The 24,555-nt window shown below is 41.5% G+C and overlaps 2 protein-coding genes across 6 annotated transcripts in view; both read left to right on the forward strand.

Moving 5' to 3' along the window:
* nhsl2 (NHS-like 2) overlaps positions 1 to 6,922 on the forward strand; it is a 105,705-nt gene extending 98,783 nt beyond the window's left edge. For all 3 annotated transcript variants that reach the window (XM_061960886.2, XM_061960887.1, XM_061960888.1), the window contains exon 10: positions 4,425 to 6,922. In XM_061960886.2, the coding sequence (XP_061816870.1) occupies positions 4,425 to 4,749 (325 nt within the window). In that variant the 3' untranslated portion in view covers positions 4,750 to 6,922. The remainder of the gene's footprint in view (positions 1 to 4,424) is intronic.
* Positions 6,923 to 11,700: 4,778 nt separating this feature from the next.
* The window catches only part of arhgap36 (Rho GTPase activating protein 36), a 66,401-nt gene continuing 53,546 nt past the window's right edge, over positions 11,701 to 24,555 (forward strand). For 2 of the 3 annotated variants that reach the window (XM_061960875.2, XM_061960877.2), the window contains exon 1: positions 11,701 to 12,141. In XM_061960875.2, coding sequence (XP_061816859.1) covers positions 12,076 to 12,141 — 66 coding nt within the window. In that variant the 5' untranslated portion in view covers positions 11,701 to 12,075. The remainder of the gene's footprint in view (positions 12,142 to 24,555) is intronic. The other variant, XM_061960876.2, reaches the window with a different exon arrangement.

A 24,555-nucleotide genomic window follows, 5' to 3' on the forward strand; every position in this document is an offset into this window, starting at 1 on the left:
AGATATACTTTTTATTTGATTTGGTAGTGTTGAACTCGCCATGTTAAATCGCTAATGCTAATCAGTAGCCTGTATGTAGAATATCCAATGTAAATTAACATCGAGTTAGCTTGAAATATTGGGACTTACTGTACTTTCGAGTGATTTCTATCCGGCATGCTTGCTTTGTTGGCATGGAAAATTGGAACATTACCTCAAGGTAGATTTCTACAAAAATGCAAAGTACCCACCATGTGCTTGAGCCAGTGCCAAGTCTGCATGGAATTCGATGAGTACCTAAAAAAAGTGCTGAATTCATACCCATCTCTAATCATGGGAATGTAATCCGATTAGAGACGCCCCTCCATACAGGCATAACATACGCTGTGCATAGGGCCCCACGATTGTTTTGTGTAAAGAAGCGCACATTAAGTGTCATTTACAAGAACATAATAGCATAATATTTGTTATTTTGCACAAAAAACATGGATTATGAAAAAGTGGTTTCAGCACAAAACATGCATGAAGTTGAATTCAAGTTGGATTTCAAAAAGTGTAAAAGAGTGTGGAAAATGTGTAATGTGGTGAGGTCCCTCAAAATAAAATTCTGCTTAGGGCCCCAATTTGACCTACATGGGGTGGCCCTGAATCTGACCACTTTTTACCATTGTCTTGGGTTAAATCAGAGGTGTCAAACTCATTTTAGCTCAGGGGCCGCATGGAGGAAAATCTAATTCCCAAGTGGGCCGTAATGGTAAAATCATGGCATGATAACTTAAAAATAAAGACAATTCCAGGTTGTTTTCTTTGTTTTACTTTGGCCAAAAATAGAACAGGCACATTATGAAAACGTAGAAACCACAAATAATCCTCTGGACAAAACACTTCAAGTTTGTTGAAAATTCTGAGGAACTTGGTGCAGCTTTAAAAACACAATGAGCTTAGACTTTGTCTCAGAGTATCTACAAAGCCAGGATTAAACTTTAAGTCACAGTCTTTCTGGGATTGAATCCAGTGCTCACTCAACAAGCCGTAAGAAACAGAGGTAAAAAGAATTCAAAAGGGTTAGGTTCACTTTTCTCGTGTTGGACAGAGACATTTTGGGGCAACGAGCGTGCCAAATGACGACATGTTCAAAGCAGAAGACATTAAACGGCAGGTTTTAAGTTTCATGTAGGTCGAGGAGGAGGAGCCACAGTCACCCGTTACCATACTTGCCAACCTTGAGACCTCCGATTTCGGGAGGTGGGGGGTAAAGGGTGGGGGGATGTGGTCGGGGGGTGAGGCTGGGGGCGCGGTTGGGGGCGGGGGCGTGGTTGGGGGCGTGGTTAAGAGGGGAGGAGTATATTTACAGCTAGACTTCACCAAGTCAAGTATTTCATATATATATATATATATATACAGGTAAAAGCCAGTAAATTAGAATATTTTGGAAAAACTTGATTTATTTCAGTAATTGCATTCAAAAGGTGTAACTTGTACATTATATTTATTCATTGCACACAGACTGATGCATTCAAATGTTTATTTCATTTAATTTTGATGATTTGAAGTGGCAACAAATGAAAATCCAAAATTCCGTGTGTCACAAAATTAGAATATTACTTAAGGCTAATACAAAAAAGGGATTTTTTTAGAAATGTTGGCCAACTGAAAAGTATGAAAATGAAAAATATGAGCATGTACAATACTCAATACTTGGTTGGAGATCCTTTTGCCTCAATTACTGCGTTAATGCGGCGTGGCATGGAGTCGATGAGTTTCTGGCACTGCTCAGGTGTTATGAGAGCCCAGGTTGCTCTGATAGTGGCCTTCAACTCTTCTGCGTTTTTGGGTCTGGCATTCTGCATCTTCCTTTTCACAATACCCCACAGATTTTCTATGGGGCTAAGGTCAGGGGAGTTGGCGGGCCAATTTAGAACAGAAATACCATGGTCCGTAAACCAGGCACGGGTAGATTTTGCGCTGTGTGCAGGCGCCAAGTCCTGTTGGAACTTGAAATCTCCATCTCCATAGAGCAGGTCAGCAGCAGGAAGCATGAAGTGCTCTAAAACTTGCTGGTAGACGGCTGCGTTGACCCTGGATCTCAGGAAACAGAGTGGACCGACACCAGCAGATGACATGGCACCCCAAACCATCACTGATGGTGGAAACTTTACACTAGACTTCAGGCAACGTGGATCCTGTGCCTCTCCTGTCTTCCTCCAGACTCTGGGACCTCGATTTCCAAAGGAAATGCAAAATTTGCATGGTTGGGTGATGGTTTGGGGTGCCATGTCATCTGCTGGTGTCGGTCCACTCTGTTTCCTGAGATCCAGGGTCAACGCAGCCGTCTACCAGCAAGTTTTAGAGCACTTCATGCTTCCTGCTGCTGACCTGCTCTATGGAGATGGAGATTTCAAGTTCCAACAGGACTTGGCGCCTGCACACAGCGCAAAATCTCCCCGTGCCTGGTTTACGGACCATGGTATTTCTGTTCTAAATTGGCCCGCCAACTCCCCTGACCTTAGCCCCATAGAAAATCTGTGGGGTATTGTGAAAAGGAAGATGCAGAATGCCAGACCCAAAAACGCAGAAGAGTTGAAGGCCACTATCAGAGCAACCTGGGCTCTCATAACACCTGAGCAGTGCCAGAAACTCATCGACTCCATGCCACGCCGCATTAACGCAGTAATTGAGGCAAAAGGAGCTCCAACCAAGTATTGAGTATTGTACATGCTCATATTTTTCATTTTCATACTTTTCAGTTGGCCAACATTTCTAAAAATCCCTTTTTTGTATTAGCCTTAAGTAATATTCTAATTTTGTGACACACGGAATTTTGGATTTTCATTTGTTGCCACTTCAAATCATCAAAATTAAATGAAATAAACATTTGAATGCATCAGTCTGTGTGCAATGAATAAATATAATGTACAAGTTACACCTTTTGAATGCAATTACTGAAATAAATCAAGTTTTTCAAAATATTCTAATTTACTGGCTTTTACCTGTATATATATATATATATATATATATATATATATATATATATATATATATATATATATAAAATAAATACTTGAATTTCAGTGTTCATTTATTTACACATATACACACATCTACTCATTGTTGAGTTAAGGGTTGAATTGTCCATCCTTGTTCTATTCTCTGTCACTATTTTTCCAACCATGCTTAACACCCTCTCTGATGATGCATTGCTGTGTCACAAAAGTGCTTTCATCAAATGCATTAGAGTCTGGAATCTTCCATCTCTCCCTAGCATGGCCCAAAACCGGTCAATCTTTGCTTCCTGAGGAAGATCTTCACTGCCAAGCACTTGGTAGTTCACTACTTCTTCCCGGAGGCTATCCAGGTCCAATCGCAGCTGCGGCTTGGAACTTACAAGCGTATTTCTTCATCTTACTCGTCGTCGGCGTCGCCATGGCTGTATCTTCCTCGTTCTTCTGCTTCGTCTCCTTGTTGTGTGCGCAGTTATGCACTGCACTCTCTAAAAGCCGTATAGGTTATTGTCACATATGCATGTACAGTAGATGGCAGTATTGTCCTGTTTAAGAGTGTCACAACATTGCTGTTTACTGCAGACGAACTGCTTTACGGTAGACAAAAACGTGACTGCTGTTGTTGTGTGTTGTTGCCGCGCTGGGAGGACGTTAATGAAACTGCCTAACAATAAACCCACATAAGAAAGAACCCGCCCTCGATCATTCTACAGTTATAACGTCATTGGGCAGGCACGCTCGTTATATCGTGGGAAAGCGGACGTGAAAACAGGTCAGGTCTGCATGGAGCTGGAGGGGGCGTGGCCTTCAGCTCGGCCTGAATTTCGGGAGATTTTCGGGAGAAAATTTGTCCCGGGAGGTTTTCGGGAGAGGCGCTGAATTTCGGGAGTCTCCCGGAAAATCCGGTAGGGTTGGCAAGTATGCCCGTTAATGTGTGCCTCTTGCTTGGCCCCGGTATAAACCGTTTGCTTGCCAAAACAGATTGGCTATTGTGACATCCAGTGGACACATTTAGAACAGCAGTTTCTTAGGTTAAAAAAAAAAAAAGCTAATTTTTATACTTGGTAAACTCATCATGCGGGCTGGAGAAAAACTGCTGTACGTTTGACACCCCTGCTCAGTGGCCTTGTGGTAGGTTCTGAGTTCAAATCCCAGCCGAGTCATACCAAAGACTATAAAAATGTGACTCATTACCTCCCTGCTTGACACTCAGCATCAAAGGTTGGAATTGGGGGTTAAATCACCAAAATTATTCCCGGGCGCAGCCACTGCTGCTGCTCACTGCTCCTTTCACCTCCCAGGGGGTGATCAAGGGTGATGGGTCAAATGCAGAGGAAAATTTCACCACACCTAGTGTGTGACAATCATTGGTACTTTAACTTTAAATGTCTTAATCATGTTGATGTGTTCTTGAGTGTACTGAAGCTTTGCCTTCTCCATCAGGTCTAAGCGAAAGGTCCTGGGTCGCAAGGAGCCTTCAGACTCCTTTGGAAGCCGCCAGAACCTCATGTCCCCGGTCAAGCAGAGCCCGGAGCTGCGGAACCTCACCATGGGCAGCAGCCTAAGGTCCAGCTCGCGCAACGACAACTTCATGGCCCTGCTTCAGAAGAAGGGCAGCAAGTCTTCCAGCGGCGGGGCCAGGGTGTCTGCCGCCGAACTCCTCAAAAGCACAAACCCTCTGGCGCGGCGGGTCACCGAGTTCTCGGGCGGCGCTGGCGAGGGGGCAGAGATGGAGTCCGGCGGTCAAGGCAAACCAAACGACCAGTAAACCAAGGAGCGTTATCCACATCTGGATCAGCTCGCAAGCAGCCGCTTCGCTCCAACCACTGGCTGACCATTTGCACTGTCCAATCCCATCGGAGCAGCACACCTTTTGGACAAAATGGTCCCTCGTGTGGTTGGAGCCGTTTTATTTCCTGACATAGCGGAGTAAGTTGTGAGCAACGCACTTAGCGGGGAGGGAAAGATGGACGTGTGGATACCAGGAACATAAGCATTGGATATCTTTTCTCCTGACGGTGAGTGTTGACCTGCACCACGGCATCAGTCCGGAGTCCATGTACTGTAAGACTTCTTCATAACCAAGAAGTACATTGAAGTGCAGGCTTTGCTTCCTAGCATGCAAAAGACAAAATCGTTCCAGATTCCACTCAATCATAAAGCACTTTTCTTAAATGTTTGTTGTCCAGAGGCCGTTTACATGATTCATTCCCTCCAGGTGCACCCCGGAATAATGTTACATATAGTTTTTCCCACGTAAGTGTTTTTTTTTTAGGACATACACATGATCAAGGATCGTTCAGAGAACATTTGCAGACACTGCCTGTGTGACGGACCACACACACACACACACACACACACACACACACACACACACACACACACACAAAGAACAGAACTGTCTGCACAAGCGTGTGACTGCGCACAAATCGTCATCACGCCTGCGGAGTTTCTGCATGGAGAGCATGAAGCAGGCTCAGGGGATCAAACAGGGTTTATTTTTTATTTTTTTGCTGGGTCTCCAGTGACGGAAGCGAAGGACTACCACAAACCAAGACCAGAGGGGACCTGAGTGTGTGTTGGAGTGTGAGAGTGTGCATGCTCGCTAGCATGTGCTTGTGTGTGTTTGACTCGTGTATCATCCGCCACCAGGTCATCTCCAGAATGAGCGGTTCTCGTCACATTTCACCAACTCCTCCATGCACTTCCACACTTTCATGTAGCATCTCCTAACCCACACCCCCACACCACTCCCTCCTCTTTCCACTACCTATTGGGTCTTTGCATCCCAGCTGGCAGACGACGGGTGAATTTCAATGAGAAAACTTGCTTTTGTAGGGATGGGTGAAGGAGTTCACTCTTTTGGGCCACCACTGTGTCAGAGCTCTCCCTAGTGGGTGGAGGATGTACTGTAGAGCGCCACATTAGGACACCCCTAAGATAGTCCTTCAGGTACATGCCATCTTCAGTACGGAAAAAAAAAAAAAAAAAGAATACATCACTATTTATGATGACTCGTCAAGTGGTGCTTTTTTTTTTTTTTTGCTTTTAGACTATTTAGTGAATTGAGTGTTTGTTTTGCCTTGTATACTAAGATTTTCTTCTGCGTTTTCTTTTACGTTGTTGATTTTCTTGTTTTTTGTTTTTGTTTTTTTACTTGCACTCTTCTTCACCAGTTCCTACGCTGAACTTCAGCAGTGATAATGATTCCTAAGGTAAGCAAAAAAAAAGAAGAGGACAGTTCCAACATGCAGCTTCCCTTTTTAAAGGGGCTGAAGCTAATATGTATTAATATGGATGATATTTGGAAAAAAAATGGCCTTGGACATAATTTATAATCCCTCCCTGCAAGGCAGCATTGGAAGTGACACGCCTGTACAATGGGAGCAGCAGGGATAAGTTGAATTTTAGCACATGATTCCCTCTTTGGGAGAGAAAGGGAGGGGGAAAGTCAGGAGGTTGGAGAACGTGTAATCCTCACCTCCTCTCCTCGGTGAGTGGCTCATAAGTGGCGTCCTTCAAAGGATGAATAGAATGGATTCATCAAATAATTTGAACCATTTGAAGGGGTTGTAATGTTTAGGTTGGTCCTGTGTGAGCTTTCGCTCATGAAAAGGACACACGGGTGTTGCATCAGATAATCTTACAGCACACCAGAGGCCAAAGAGTGTATGGGGCCCCTGACCCCACTGTCAAATTGGGGCTGGCTTAGAGCAACAGAGACAAATAATTATTGGATAATTATTCTATTTTTGTTATTCCTTACGGAAGAAAGACCTATTTAAATTATTATTCCATAGATGTATTGACTCACCCTGCCCCCATCCTCCAAATGCAGTGGTTGGGTATTTAGGTGCCCAGGCGAGCGCCGCTTCCCCGGCCGGCTCTTCTCTCCGCAAAGTATTCCATCATAAATAAATTATTTTTCTTGTGTAAAAGCACGGCGTCGTTTGTTGTGTATCTTCAATATTCTCCAATCAAAATACTGCATTCTTTTCCAGCGTGTTCCTTTAATTGTTTTGTTGTCGTTGTGTTGCAGTGACACCTAGCGGGTGTTTGCATTAGTGCAGGAAGATTAGAATAACAAGGAAATATCCAGTTGCAGTATTTTTAATGCTGTGTGTGTGTGCGTGTGTGTGTGTGTGTGTGTGTGTGTGTGTTTCTACCCTTCTTGAGACATCAACAAGGAAAAGTGCCTTCCATATGAGGATCGGTGAACAAGTTAGGACCCAAATCATGGTCCCAATATGGAAAACCATCGCCAAATACTAGAGTCCGTGAACATTGCTCCAAAGATTGGATTTTTTGTTGACTTAATGTGCATACAAAAGTAAACATTGACAGGTGCAAAGGCAGCAATATATGATAAAACAAGATGGTAGCTAAAGAAGGACTTCCCTATTCATCCCCCAAAAAAACCCGCCAGGTGAACAGTTGATTTTACGACTTCCGGTGCTGACGTAAGACAACCCGCGTCCCATATGTGACCATAGGATGAAATACACTACGGTACTAAGACTATGGTGGCCATTAACAGTTAGCTTCTACAGCTGGGTTGCCCAAAGTGCGGCACAGGGGCCATCTTTGGTCCGCGACTCGTTTGTCATCGGCCTTAAGCGCATTCCAAAAAATGGAGATCTCACGTGCACCCCTGGTGGTGAAATCTATCAAAATGAGGGTGGTCCGAAAAAGGAAAGATTTTTCAATTTTTAAAAGTCCTCACCCTTTGGCCAACATATGTAATAAGTGTGTGTAAGAATTTGAAATGCGCCCCCTTTGGCGAAAATTAATTTCAAAAATTAAATATGTATATAGAGACATACTGTAATAACTTGAAGTAAATAATTAAAATTAAAAACCGATTACAAACAAAAACTTCCAAAAAAATAAAATAAAAGCAGTCTTTCTCTCACAATGTGATATTATTATATATTTTTTTTTTTTTATGTAAAATTATTAGTTTTTAATGCAAAATTATGACATTTGTTATATAAAATTCAGACTTTTATCACAACATTGCCAATTTGCATAGTGTGTATATACTGTATATATTATGTTATGGTCTCAAGAAGGTAACAAATACAAGAATGTGTGTGTGTGCGTGTGTGTGTGTGTGCGTGCGTGTGTGTGTGTGTGTGTGTGTGTGTGTGTGTGTGTGTTGGACAATGTCATTAGTGCCTCTTGATAAAATTGTATAGCTTGTACAGCTTATGTCTGTCCCACACCCACACACACGCACACACACACACACACACACACACACACACACACACACACACACACACACACACACACACACACACACACACACACTCACACACACACACACACACATACACACACACACACACCCACACACACACACACACACACACACACAAACACACACGTCATTGTATTTGTTACCTTCTTGAGACCATAATATATGTATACAAAATATGCAAATATAAAAAAGCTTTTTAGTGAAAAATAAGTTGGAATTTCACAAGGAAAAGGTCACAATTTCACAAGAAAAAAATTGAATTTTGGTAGTGTTATAATAAAAGTCATCATTTTAATCAACGCAATTCAAACATTACATGATAAAAGTTGTAATTTTACTCAATAACAATTTTACAAGATAAGCTGAACTGTCCGCCCTGAGATCAGTAGGTTGTGAGTTCAAACCCCGGCCGAGTCATACCAAAGACTATAAAAATGGGACCCATTACCTCCCTGCTTGGCACTCAGCATCAAGGGTTGGAATTGGGGGTCAAATCACCAAATGAGTCCCGGGCGCGGCCACTGCTGTTGCTCACTGCTCTCCTCACCTCCCAGGGGGTGATCAAGGGTGATGGGTCAAATGCAGAGAATAATTTCGCCACACCTAGTGTGTGTGTGTGTGACAATCATTGGTACTTTAACTGTTAACATTTTGGCAACTTTATGAAAAAGTCGTAATTTTACGCGACAAAAGTCACAATTTATAAGAGAACTTTCAAATTTTGGCAATGTTATAATAATTATCAGAATTTTACCTGTCAAAATCATGACAAAAGTCATGGTACTCAAAACATGTCAATATCTTACAAGAACAACAAAAATGTTTGCAATATTGTGATAAAAGTCAGATTTTTATATGACAAATATCGCCATTTTGCATGAAAAAGTAATATTTTTACATAAAATGGTTTATAATTTTACAAGAAAATATTACAATATCACAGAAACAGAAATAATATGAGAAATTGTTGCCAATTTTATAAGAAAAAAGTCGACACATTGTGAGAAAAAGACTGCTTTTATTTAATTTATTTTAAATTTTTTGTTTGTAGTTGGTTTTTAATCTTCATTATTTACTTCAAGTTATTACAGTATGTCTCTTTATACATATTTATTTAATTGTTTGGGGGGCCAAAGGGCATTTCAATTTTTTACACACACTTGTTATTACATATGTTGGCCAGAGGGGTAACACTTAAAATTTATACACACACTTGTTATTTCATATGTTGACCAGAGAGGGAGCACTTTTAAAACCGACACACAGTCACTTTGAAACATCCCTCCTTTTTGGGACCACCCTCATCTTCATAGATTTCACCACCAGGGGTGCAAATGAGACATTCTCTATTAGATGCGATGGGTTTTCCGCATTGGGACCATGATTTATGTCCTAACTTGTTCACCGGTCCTCATATGGAAGGTACTTTTTAGAGATGCGCGGATAGGCAATTATTTCATCCGCAACCGCATCAGAAAGTCGTCAACCATCCGCAATCCACCCGATCTAACATTTGATCAGAACTGCATCCGCCCGCCATCCGCCCGCCATCCGCCCGCACCCGCCCGTTGTTATATATCTAATATAGACGATGCAAGGCATTAGTGAGGTTATAAAGCTTTTGCCTGTTAAAGAAAGGAGACTGATCCAATGCAGCTCTGACATTCGCGTGCCACGCTGTCACGACCCAGACGCACACCAGTGCGCAATCATATGGGAGCCGCGCTGAGCGCACCTCCAAGCGCGTCTCGCTGCCGGCGACGGCCGGGTATATGGGCCCGACGCTCCAGCGCCATCCATTTTCAGGGCTAGTTGATTCGGCAGGTGGGTTGTTACACACTCCTTAGCGGGTTCCAACTTCCATGGCCACCGTCCTAGCTGCTGTCTATATCAACCAGGGTGAGCCCCACCCCTTTCGTGAGCGCACTGCGCGCGGAGTGACCCCTGTTACGCGCCCCCGGCAACAGGGGTGGCGGGCAGGTAAGCTGCGCGGGCGGAGCGCGTGGAGTGACCCCTGTTACGAGCTCCCGGCCACGGGGGTGGCGGGCAGGTAAGCTGCTTACCTGCTGCGCGTGACGCCGGCCGCGGCGAAGGCGGACGAGGCGGGGTGTCGGTGCGGTCGGCGCGGTGGTGACCCTGGACGTGCGTCGGGCCCTTCTCGCGGATCGCCTCAGCTACGGCTCCCGGTGGGGCCCTCTCGGGGGAAGGGGCCTCGGTCCCGGACCCCGGCGAGGCGTCGGGGGCCTTCTCCGCTCCGTAAAAGTGTCCATCTCTTTTTTTTTTTTTCTTCTGTTGTGGCATATGCAGCAGGTGCCTGCTCGTTTTTCGTATGTGGGTAACAACATTTAACTATGTATATATATTTCCGAATTGGTTTAACTGCCACCCGCCTGAATCTATTTAAAATCTAATTTTTTTTCATTTCAATCGCCCGACCCGACCCGACCCGACCCGCTGATAAAATCTAATTTTTTTAAATTTCATCCGCCCGATCCGCGGATAATCCGCGGACTCCGCGGTTGTGCCCGCAAACCGCGCATCTCTAGTACTTTTCCTTGTTGATGTCTCAAGAAGGGTAGAAATACAAGAACACACACACAAAAAAAAAAAAAGAAGGGTAGAAATACAAGGACACACACACACACACACACACACACACACACACACACACACACACACACACACACACACACACACACAACAGGAAGAGTGTGCTGAATTGATGATGCGTTACTTCTTGCAGAAAATAGGATTAATAGGAAAAAGAAGCAGGATGAAACAACCAGGTGCAATTGGAAGCGGATGAAAGCAGGCCCGGCCCTAACCAATCTGGCGCCCTAGGCAAGATTTTAGGTGGCGGCGCCCCCCCCCCCCCCCCCCCCCCCCCCCCCCCCCATCGGCAGTGAAGTGTATATACTCACAAGAACCCGAATAGCTTTGTCTTTGACCTTTTTTTTATTACTTACAACTATACCTAATATATAAAGGGGTGGAAAAGTGACTATTACCTGCAGGGCAAACATTAGCTAACCAGAAGGCAATAATGTAAACAAAAAACACCTGCTTAAAAGATCTAATACAAATGTCCCTGAGGAATGTAAGGTGGGAGTACTGTAATTACCTAACGTTACATTATTATTTTCCATAACAATTTAGTCCCCTCCACAATATTAACCCGATGTTAAAACAGAACTAGCTATTTATTGATTAGCAATTGCCGAGTCATGTAACATTAGCTTAATGCTAAAAAGCCAGGTTTCTATCACATTCTGTAACAGACAAATAATTTCATGTAGGCTAACGTTACCTACCTGCTACCTCTGTCTTTTCTCGTTTCTCCTCTTCTTTTCTCTTTTTTCTTCCCTGGGCACCTGACAGTTTTGGCCGTTTTGACATCTTGTGTTGATTTTTTGATGTGGTGACGTCCAAAAAGAGTCATGATACGGGAAGGGAGGGGGCGCACCGTGCGGGGGGAGGAGGGGGGGCGTAATGTTGTAACAAATAATATTTCTATTAAATAGGCTTTACTTTGCATTTTAATTAACGTGAGATTATTTTTTTGTATTTAGAAATAATAGTAACAACTTTTTTTTTTTCTTTTTTTTTCTCCAACATTTGTGGCACTGGCATGGCGCCCCCTGATGGACGGCGCCCTTAGCATTTGCCTATACGGCCTATGCCACGGGCCGGCCCTGGATGAAAGTATTGAAAGAGGAAAAGGGGGCGTGGCCGAAGTCACGTGATGAAGGACAAGTAAGCGCCACAAGAGCAGAACGAGATCAAGAACTTCCACTCTCCTCCTGACCACCATCAGACGCGGCGTGTGGACTCATGTTCCTGCCGGATGGACCCACGCTACTCGCGTCCTCGCCTCCAGCCATGCACTTCTACCACCAGGTAGGTCACGCACCTTGTTAGTGTCGCATAAGGCGTCAGCAATTTAGTGTTTACAGCTCAAAAGTGTTCAATTGATTGTTTTATTTGCAAGAAAGGTTCAAAGTGACAAAGGCAATATAGACAACATTCCCAATGTGGAATTAAATTCAAATTCATTTAAATTATTTGAATTTCACTCTACATGATGTTGAATTGGTAATACAAATTACAGGAAGTTAATTGCAATTATCTGCAATACAGATAAATTCATGATAAGTTGATAATTAAAGACTAAAACACACTTCCCAAACATTACAATTAACAACAAATTCCTTCCATTTTACAGTATTTACTATTTTCCACACTTTGAAAGTGACACTAGCCACGACTTTTAGTTGTGTACTTACAAAAGTTATTAGCTGTTGATTTATTTCAGCTAGTGGTGTCAAACGTACGGCCCGAGGGCCAGATCAGGCCCGCGAACAGGTTTTATCCGGACTGCGGGATGAGTTCGCTAAGTATAAAAATTAACCTGACATTTCTGAATGAAAGAAACAGCTGTTCTAAATGTGTCCACTAGATGTCGCAATAGCAATTATTTGTATCTTTGTAGATAATGCTACATATGGGTGTAGCATTATCATTATCTTAAAACCCACATGCTAATATTGTTGATATTTATTGATATTTTTGGATGACTGATTGTTTTGCTTTTAAAAAGGATTTCCACTGTTAAAAGATCATTTTAACAGTGGGGAGCATTTTAAAATAATATATCAAATATAATAATATAATAATATCGGAAATTATCGGTATAATTTTTTTTATTATCGGTATCGTTTTGTTTGTTTGTTTGTTTGTTTGTTTTTTAATTTTTTTATTAAATCAACATAAAAAACACAAGATACACTTACAATTAGTGCACCATCCCAAAAAACCTCCCTCCCCCATTTACACTCATTCACAGTCATTCACACAAAAGGGTTGTTTCTTTCTGTTATTAATATTCTGGTTCCTACATTATATATCAATATATATCAATACAGTCTGCAAGGGATACAGTCCATAAGCACACATGATTGTGCGTGCTGCTGGTCCACTAATACTACTAACCTTTAACAGTTAATTTTACTCATTTTCATTAATTACTAGTTTCAATGTAACTGTTTTTATATTGTTTTACTTTCTTTTTTATTCAAGAAAATGTTTTTAATGTATTTATCTTATTTTATTTTATTTTATTTTTTAAAAGTACCTTATCTTCACCATATCTGGTTGTCCAAATTAGGCATAATAATGTGTTAATTCCACGACTGTATATATCGGTTGATATGGGTACTGGTTGATATTGGTATCGGTAATTAAAGAGTTGGACAAAATCGGAATATCGGATATCGGCAAAAAGCCATTATCGGACATCCCTAGTGACAATCATTGGCACTTTAACTTTAACTTAATATGTACAAAATAAACCACATGATGTTAGTACATCAGTCGAAGAAAATGATCAAACTACATAAATAACATACTGTAATCTGATTTTGATATATTTTTTTATCTTGATAGATAAAAAATTAACACCAATGATTTGACTCATGAACATTATCATATAATTTATTCAGAAAATATGAATAACAACAAATAAAGTATTTATAGTATTAACCGCAACAGGTAATTAAAAAAAACAACAACAACAACATTACGATTTGAACAATTTCAGAATGTGCTTGTTCTATTTTTAAACAAAGAAAACAATCTAAATTTGTCTTTATCTTTAAGTTATTTACCAGTCAGGCCCACTTGGGAGTAGATTTTTCTCCACGTGGCCCCAAATCTAAAATGAGTTTGACACCCTTGATTTAGTTTATTAAATTATCTGTCCTATAGAAGAGGCTTTTATTAAAAATTATAGAAAACAATTTTTTTGCTGTAATACAGAAAATATTTGTGTGGCCTATTTGAGGTTCATGGTATTTCTAAGAAATATGTAAAACCGTCACATATGGAATAATATACAGGAGTGGCACCATGGCTAGAGTAGATAATAATTGCACTTTAACGAGACTTATAAATGTTGTTATAATGTTGGATACTCGTGTTAAACAATACCAAAAAATCTAATCAAAAGTTTCATACATTAGGGTTTAGTTTTGTATGCCTCTGGATGCTGTGTTTTTCATTCTTTTTTTAACCTGCGGATACACTCAGTACGCGTCCATGAAGTAAATTAGTCCTTTTTCTCAAATAGTTCGGCTCTAGATAAGCATCATACACCTCACGGAAACACTTTCATCTGGTCGTGTTCGGTTTTTGAAAAGTCGGACTAACACACTTGGACCCTTCGTATCGCGCATGTGCCAGTCTCAATGCGCGGGATACAACCCCTAAAGCAGATACCATTCAATAAAACATTAGAATCAACTGAGGGGACTGTTTATTTGGAACATTTTGAAGTGCATGGATGATATAAAGAAAGTAACAGAGATTTATTTAAAGGAGCCATATGTAAAAGTCTGGCCAGAAATGGTACTGCAATCACGGTCAAAATTCTGTAGGCCCCTCCCCCTCTCCCTGACTGAGGTTGCCAGATACACAGCCAAATCCAGCTCGATCGACTGGGTTACTCCAAAGAACTTCAAACTTCCACTGCCTCTCACTTGGGGTTGAGGTGCTGGGACTATAATAGCTAAATGGACAAGTGTTTAGTCAATAACAAATCTCTAACCAACACATTTTACACAAAAATTAGGCTATTTTCAGGAAGAAGTACGTCATGCCTGCGTACAATATCACAACAAATGGCAATCATATAGTTATTGTCAGTCTTATCAGAAAACAAAGACTAAAACGAACTACAACCAACGCCAGCAATCATTATACTGGTGAAAATAAGTAGAGAATGCTTAGCAGACTAATGTACGCCCCAAAACTAAAGAGGAGACATTTTACCAAGGTATGCCTATAGACTACTGTTTCAAACGTATCAGATTGCCACGACAACCGTGCTAATGTTGGAACCCATTTCCTCAGTGTATCAGCATATTGAGAACGAAATAGGCACCGACACTACCCATATCCACATACCGGTAGGTTTTATTTGTCGAAAATATATTTTGCCCTGTCAGTTCGATTACACATCGACATACAGGCTAACGGGCATATATTTCCCCGCTGGCCTATATGTCGATGTGTCATTGACCGGGCTAGCATGCTAAGCATTACACTAGGAGCTAAGCACCATCACACTAAGCATTCCTTGCACGAACATACTAGCCTTGATAGACAAGATTATAGACTGTATTGGACAATATAGTTTAAATACGAAATGTCCATTTCCATTTACTACAAGTAATAAGAAAACGTAAATGCCTGACTTACCTATCAAGGAGGAAATTAGCAAGTTTGGCGTCTGATGAAAAAATATTTTCCGCTTTCAATCGTCTCCATCTTTCAAAGACATCCCCGATACAAATCTTCGTTTTGTTCCTGGCTTTGTCATGAATAAATTGAGAATCGTAACAATGCATTTTAGATTTACTAAAGTCTGACATGTTTAGTAACTTTACCAGTGGCAGTAGCTAGACGAAGGTGGCGGTGCGTAACTGGCAACCTCGATGTGACACACCTACAAACTTTCTAATCAGTCAAACGGTAGAGGGCGGGGCATCGAAATTAAAACAATAACAAGATTTGAGCTTTTCCCGGCTGAACTACCGTTATAAGTTATAAAGGTATTAAAAAAGAAGATGATTTATTAATGCCTTTTGACATATCAGGGCCATTTAATGATGACTTGATATGAATTATTACATATGGCTCTTTTAAGAAGGTAGCCAAGGAAATGGAGAATGCCAGCCTGCTCAGTGGCCTTGTGCTTGGATGTCCGCCCTGAGTTCGGTAGGTTGTGAGTTCAAACCCCGGCCGAGTCATACCAGAGACTATAAAAATGGGACCCATTACCTCCCACACTCAGCATCAAGGGTTGGATTTGGGGGTTAAATCACCAAAATGATTCCTGAGCACAGCCACTGCTGCTGCTCACTGCTCCCCTCACCTCCCAGGGGGTGGAACAAGGGAATGGGTCAAATGCAGAGAGTAATTTCACCACACCTAGTGTGTGCGTGTGATCAGCAACCCGCAGCTCTAGAGCCACATGCGGCTCTTGAGCGGGGCCTTGGTGGCTCCATGGAGCTTTTTCAAAAATGTATGGCAATGGAAAAAAAATGGGGTGAAAAATATATTTTTTGTTGTAATATGGTTTCTGTAGGAGGACAAACACGACACAAACCTTCCTAATTTCTAGAAAGCCCACTGTTTAATATGTTTGTGTTTATGATTCACTGATGAGTATTTGGCGAGCGCCGTTTTGTCCTACTAATTTCAGCGGCCCTTGAACTCACTGTTGTGTGGACTGTGACTCAACAGTTTGTTTACATGTATAACTTTCTCCGACGCTGCCACAGAAAGACGTGTTTTGTGCCACTCCTTCTTTGTCTCATTTTGTCCACCAAACGTTTTATACTGTGCGTTAATGCAATGATGTTATTGACTTGTTATGGAGTGCTAATCAGGCATATTTGGTCATTGCATGACTGCGCGTTAATCGATGCTAACATGCTATTTAGGCTAGTTGTATGTAAATATTGCATCATTATGCCTCGTTTGTAGGTATGTTTGAGCTCATTTAATTTCCTTTACTTATGTCCTCTGTGTATTTAGTTTATTTTTCCATGTTTCATGACACATTATCTGTATGTAATATTGGCTGCAAATCTGATAGTTGTTAGTGTGCCATGTTCTTCCAGACCACAGCAAATGTTAGCAAGCTTGCAAAGATTGTAATGAATCCATTAGAAGAAGACAGCCTGCCGTTTCCTTTAACTTGGACACACACATCTATACCTTTGGCCATTCTAAGACATTAAGTAATTTCCAGGAGTTATCTTGCGGTCTGAGAAGTTTTACTAATGTTTTCCAATGTTGTAAAAACATGTACCGTAGAATAAATATTACATTTCTTTCAGCTAAGATTTGCGTCAGCACGCAACACATTGTCATTTTGATAGTGGGCTAACATAGCTAATTAGCTACTTACATCATGTTAGGCCATCATTACAACACTTATATAAGTATTTAAATTTTTTGCGGCTCCAGACAGATTACTTTTGTGTATTTTTGGTCCGATATGGCTCTTTCAACATTTTGGGTTGCCGACCCCTGGCATAGGCCAACCGCAAAAGCGATACGTTTATCCGTGCTAAAATGAAATAAGCCCCATAGTGCATGGAAACATAGTGAGTGTGACATCACATATTGACAGATGTACTTTGTTGATATCCTATCTATATCTGCTGTTTGGTCAGCCTCCTCCCCCTCTGCTTTTGTACTTGTTCCTTCTCATTTCATGCTCTCCTGCCTGCTGCAATGTGTATAAAATAAATACCCACGTCTTTATTTGTCCACAACCTTTTACACGTGACTGTCAATGACCAGTTAATACAAATTTGCGACATTATTTGGTTTGAGGACCCCGAAAGGGACAAGCGGTAGAAAATGGATGGATGGATGGAATAAAAAAAGAGAAGGTAGGATAAAGTACTATTTTCGTCAAATACCACCGACGTGTGACATGCAGTGAGATAAATGCTGGTAGCTTTTTTTATGCAGCTCTGTATTTATCAGAGAGTGGGCAGATGTACTTATTGTGACTGATGAATGTATATATTGTTTATTAAGATTATTTTTCACCTATCTGGGGGAAAAAATAGCGGCGATTTTGTCTTCAAGATATATATTTTAAAACAGTGTTCATTTTCAAAATATACATTTGGGTGCTTTTATGGTGCGTGGAGGGTTTCATTTACAATCTAAAGGATTAAAGTCATACCCAGAAAGGGGGTTAAACATTTGATTGTGGAGCAGCATTTATGCAAGATTTACACCAAAGCATATCCAATACATATTATCTCGACAACAAGGAAGTGTGTTGAATGAAGATTAGAATCATCGGTCCTCTTTAAAAATGCAAGACTACCGTTACTGAGAGTAATGTAACTCAAATAACTGTAAAAAGTAGTCATCCAGTATATTCCTGAGTAAGTATTCACTGAAACAAAATACTTAGTGAGTAACTGATGAGTAACATTTGATTTATTTAGTAGGTTGTGTGTGTGTGCAAGTACATGTGAAAAACAAAGCAAAAATGAGAGATATTCTGCTACTGCTTGTTCTGTACCGGAAAAATGCAAATTTTTACAGTCGCTTGTGATGTTAAGGCAGGGCTAATGTCAACATATGCACAGCTAAAACAAACAAAAAAACATTTACAACATTGAAGAGCTTTGTCTCTGACTGCCAGTCGCACACCGTCATGTCACTTTTTATTCACAGCGCTTCACTCTTTCCACATTTTGTTATGTTTCAGCTTTTTTCCAAAATGGAATAAAAAGGTGCCACTTACACCGGTGAATTGAATGATGAATGATAGATGGTGGTCGGAGAGGCCGTTGGCGCAAATTGCAGCCACGCTTCCGTCAGTCTACCCCAGGGCAGCTGTGGCTATGAAAGTAGCTTACCACCACCAGGTGTGAATGATTGATGGGTTCTACATGTAAAGCGACTTTGGGTACTTAGAAAAGCGCTATATAAATCCCAGTTATTAATACATTAATTTTTGTCCTCAAAATTCTACACACAATACCCATAATGACAGTGTGAAAGTTGTTATTTTGGCAAATTCATTAATAATAAAAAACTAAGAAATCATATGTACTGTACTGTACTTTTGCTCAACACTTTGTTGATGCACCTCTGGCAGAAATTACAGCCTCAAGTCTTTTTGAATACAATGCCACAAGTTTTGCACGCCGACTGTATCTTTGGGCAGTTTCACGTCACAGCCACTAGGGGGGCATACCTGCATGGTAGCCAAGGATTGTGTTCTGAGAATACCTGATAACATGACAAAAACATGTCGAGAAGAATCCATAGTGTGTTGGACCATGGGCACATGGGATAGTATCTCATGGCAGCCTATTATCTGGTGTCGCCTTGCACCTGTTTCGGGTTTCGTGAGGTTTCAGGTGGAAAAGCTAAAGCTGCTCAGAAACTTTAAAACACAACACCGCTAAAAGGCCAAGCTTTTGTTCGTTCATCACAACTAAAGGTAAGACACAAACGTTTTGTTTTTTTAAATACAAGGGTTAGTGCAGTGGTCCCCAACCTTTTTGTAGCTGCGGACCGGTCAACGCTTGAAAATTTGTCCCACTGACCGGGGGGTGGGTGGGGGGGGTGGGGGTTGTGATGTTGGGGGTGTGGGTGGGATTTGGGGGTTATGGTATTTTTTATTTTTTTTTTGTCATAAAGAAATACAATCGTTTGTGCTTACGGACTGTATCCCTGCAGACTGTATTGATATACATTGATATATAATGTATATATTGTGTTTTTTATGTTGATTTAATTAAAAAAAAAAAAAAAAAAATTGTATTTTTATTTTTTTAATTTTTATTTCTTGTGCGGCCCGGTACCAATCGGTCCGCGGACCGGTACCGGTGTTTGGGGACCACTTGGTTAGTGGATGTGCCTCACAAGAAGAAGGTTTTGGGTACGATCTCCGAGCTCTGAGTCTTTCTTTGTAGAGTTTGCATGTTCTCCCCGTGACTGCCTTGGTTCCCTCCAGGTACTCCGGCTTCCTCCCACCTCCAAAGACATGCACCTGGTGATAGGTTGATTGGCAACACTAAATTGGCCCTAGTGTGTGAATGTGAGTGTGAATGTTGTCTGTCTATCTGTGTTGGCTCTGCGATGAGGTGGCGACTTGCCATGGGTCTAACCCACATACCGCCCGAATGCAACTGAGATAAGCTCCAACACCCCCCGACCCCGAAAGGGACAATTGGTAGAAAATGAATAGATGGATGGACTTTGGGCTAAATGCTAACTTTAGCGTGCAAACAGTTGCTGGCTTCATAGAATGCCTCTTGTGATAGATAACAGTTTTGACATTTTAGATGGGAACTCCTTTCCATGATCGATACTTAAGACTGTCCACTTGTGAGACGAGCCTGTCCTTGCAGTCTCCTGTGACTGAAGGTCAAGCGTCCCTCCAGTCTTGTCCGCATGTTGTGTCTTACAACAGTGGTCCCCAACCACCGGGTCCAATACCGGTCCGTGTATCGATTGGTACCGGGCCGCACAATAAAAAAAAAAAAAAAAAGAAAAAAAAGAAAAGAAAAAAAAATATATATATATATATATATACCGTATATATATATATATTTTTTTTTTTTTTTAATTTAAAAAAAAAAATTAAATCAATGTAAAAAACACAAGATACACTTACAATTAGTGCACCAACCCAAAAAACCTCCCTCCCCCATTTACACTCATTCACACTCATTCGCACAAAAGGGTTGTTTCTTTCTGTTATTAATATTTCTGATTCCTACATTATATATGAATATAGATCAATACAGTCTGCAGGGATACAGTCCGTAAGCACACATGATTGTATTTTTTTATCCTTCCGGTCCGTGGGACAAATTTTCAAGCGTTGACCGGTCCGCAGTTACAAAAAGGTTGGGGACCAGCTGTCTTACAATACCCCACAAATTCCAGAAAAGAGACTGTTACTTTTGGAATGATGTTGGGACAGGAGTAAAGGTTTTTGTGTGACTATGAAGACTCTCGAGGTTCCAAGGGTTGCAGATATTTGATTAAATTTGATCCTTCTCCAAGATAACTTCTGATTAAGTGAAGTCCATCTAAGAGGGTTAATGTGGCTCTGATGTTTATGTCTCCTGTCCCAAGATGGACCAAAAGGCCCTCCATCCAGTCTATGCAAAGAACCTGTTGTTGTCCTCCCTCCCTTCGGATGGTGTTGCATATCAACTTGACGTCAGAGGATGCGGGTGCCCCCATCAAAGCATCTCATGTGGCATTTTCCGCTTCCTCTCTGCTCCCTGTGGACGAATCCCCTCTTGCCCCCAAAAGGGGTACCCGCATTCCAGCACTGCTTTTATCCCAGGATGGCCGAGGTTGGCTGTGTGAGCACCTGTCGGCCATGACAATTCTTCAGACCTCGTTTTGTCCGTTCATTAGGATGATTATGTGGCAATGTTTACTATAGATTGTAGTTGTTGTGTTCATGAGTCCACAGCATAGTCACACACATGTTATTAGTTTAACGGAATGAAGCTTGGGATGTGGAAAACCATTGCAAAACACAGCACATACTGTACAGCAGTTTGTGCTTGTAGCCACATGATCATATGTCACTGTCACAAGGAAGGAGTCAAAGCACATCCGTAAGTAGTCTTCTTACAATTGTCTGTGCTTGGAATTCTGACGGCGCAATTTGATGGCTTTAGCTGTTTGGGTAAAGGTCTGCTGGTGATGGTGGCGACGGTGGCTTTGGGTGTGAACGTCCTGTTTAGAGAAGTTGAGGTAGAGACTACAGATATCCCCGCTGCAATCTTATTTTCAGCGTTGGCATTTCCTCCTTTGGCCAGCCCACCCCGACACACGCACACACGTACATACACACACACACACGCACACACGCACAAATCCTCTATGAGCTGTGCAGAAAAGTAACAAAGCGATGCTAGTATGTGGAGGGTCTAATGATGGCGGATTTGATCCAATAGGTGGCAACCTATGTGAGTAAGAAAATGTCTAGCCTCCAGTCAATCATGGTGGTGGATGGGGCTGGTAGCATCATGGTCTGGGGCTGCACAAGTTCTGCTGGAACTGGGTGAGCTGTAGTCCGGAGAGGGAAAACATCAATTCCTACATGTATTTTGACATTACAAACATCCTACTATCTAGAGATGTGACATTCGTGAACAAATCCAGTCTTTTTAACAGGTCTTTTAGGTGAACATTGAGAGCCGTTTGACAGTTGGGAGCTGTTTTTATATGGGAGACATTTTTTATGCAATTGCCCACGCTGCATGCGCATGTGCGGCATGACTGATCACTGAGCTAGAAAAATGAGTCAGAGTCACAGGAAACATTGCAGGATTCAGATTCACTTTTCCGTTTCATTGTTCTGATGTGGATATGTAAAGTATTTCAAGCGTACACACACCTGGGTGGGTAGTACCATATTTGTATTCACATTTTTATCATGTCAGGATTAGAATTCTAGTTGTATTTAGAATTTAGAATACTGTATATACAGTACATTTTGTTTTTGCTTATTATTTGTGTATTTTGTGTGACGGTCTGTCATGTCATTTCTGTTTGTGGTTCCTTGTCTAATGTTATTTCCTGTCAGCGCTCTCATTTTTGTTACATTTCCTGCATTAAAGTTAAAAGTTAAAGTACCAATGATTGTCACACACAAACTAGGTGTGGCGAAATTATTCTCTGCATTTGACCCACCCTTGATCACCCCCTGGGAGGTGAGGGGAGCAGTGGGCAGCAGCGGTGGCCGCGCCCGGGAATCATTTTTGGTGATTTAACACCCAATTCCAACCCTTGATGCTGAGTGCCAAGCAGGGAGGTAATGGGTCCTATTTTTATAGTCTTTGGTATGACTCGGCCGGGGTTTGAACTCACAACCTACCGATCTCAGGGCGGACACTCTAACCACTAGGCCACTGAGTAGGTATGTCTCCCTGAGCGCTGTTTTCCCCTCACCTGCTGTTGATTGACAGCCTGGCACACATCTGGTGCTAATCAGCAGGCTTCTATTTGTGCCTGCCTCGACTAACCTCAGTGCTTGAGGATTGATTTATGTTCTGAGAACCTTACATGCACGACTGCTTCCTTCTCTGTTTAAATACATTAAAACTATCTTACCTGCCCTTTGCTCTCCTGGTTCCTGCACCTTGGGGTCACTACAACTGCAGCCATGCGAGTTCCTCACATTTTGTTCTGTATTGTTAAAATGCTCTTCTGCTCCAAAGAACTGAATTGAAAAATAGAACGGTAATAACGAGACAGTCTCTTTAACAGCTATTTGGAACAGCTCCTCAAGATCAGGCTCCTTTCAAAGAGCCATAAATCCCATCAGGGAGTCCGTCCCTCGCATGTCAGCTAGCATTTTTATTTCAGTTTATATTGTCAAGAATATTACTACAGAACAAGTTTTTTTTTAGCTGTAAATATACCGGAATAGCCACTTTTCATTGAGGAAAAAACATGAAATCGAAATGTACTGTAGCATTGTGAAGCAGAAACTGGGCCGCATGGCAGTTTTCTGACTTGATAAGGAGACCAAACACACCTCCAAGATAATCAAGCATCTGGCTGAGGAAGACCTGAACTCAATTACCGTAATTTCCGGAGTATAAATTGCACCGGAGTATAAGTCGCACCTGCCGAAAATGCATAATAAAGAAGGAAAAAAATATATAAGTCGCACTGGAGCCCGGCCAAACTATGAAAAAAAACTGCAACTTATTGTCCGAACAATACGGTAAGTACTTTTTGGGGGGAATTTTACCTATCGTTCACAATCATTATGAGAGACAAGAAGACAAAAGGTTTTTGGTTTTTTTCCGCTTTCTAACGTGTAAAAATCATCTCGTTCTTGGTGGCTAGTTATGCAGCTAATGTTAGCAATCAATTCCAACACGGAATCACTTTAAAAATATTCAAAAACCGTCAACAATACTTCATTTACGTCCCTTAACCTGTATAATAACCAAACTGTAGCGTCATTGTTATTGTAAGAATGAACTCTGAGGAACTCTTTTTCTAGCGGAGTAACACATCGATGTGCTAAGGAATTAGCCGTAGAAGCTAACTACGGGAAGAGATAAGCTAGCTTTTACGTCAGCACAAAACACGTTTGAGTTTGTGATGCACAACACAATGCGATAAAACACCAATCTGTACTGACTGAAAAACATGAACAAACATATTACAGTGTAAAGTATTAGCCCACATTTCATGTTTTGTTTGTACACAACTAGACAGACAGATGTGTGTATCATGCTGTCTGTCATGATACACACATGACATGCTGCATGCATCATGATCAATATAAAGTGTCACTCACTCGATGGGCAGTTGTATGTTTGGTCCAGCTGGCCGGGGACGTTTTTTCCGGTTGATTATGGGTAAGCAATCAATTTATGTCGAAATAGCTTGGCTTCGAGTTCCACATTTTGCAGCTTCGATTCACTTTCACCTCACTCTTTTGGCTTCCGTCTGCGCCAACGTTTTCTCTTGTTCGTCCTCGCCTCTAGAAGCAGCAGTTCATCCTCCATAAATTCAGATAAATCCAGAAATCGTCGTCTTCGTTGTTTGTTACCGAATGTGTCATGATTCCAACTAGGGCTGGGCGATAGGCCTTTTTTTTAATATCGCGATATTTTAAGGCCATATCGCGATATATATCTTGATATTTTGCCTTCGCCTTGAATGAACACTTGATGCATATAATCACAGCAGTATGATGATTCTATGTGTCTACATTAA

The sequence above is a fragment of the Nerophis lumbriciformis genome, linkage group LG05, assembly GCF_033978685.3.
Source record: "Nerophis lumbriciformis linkage group LG05, RoL_Nlum_v2.1, whole genome shotgun sequence".
NCBI classification, from domain to species: domain Eukaryota; kingdom Metazoa; phylum Chordata; class Actinopteri; order Syngnathiformes; family Syngnathidae; genus Nerophis; species Nerophis lumbriciformis.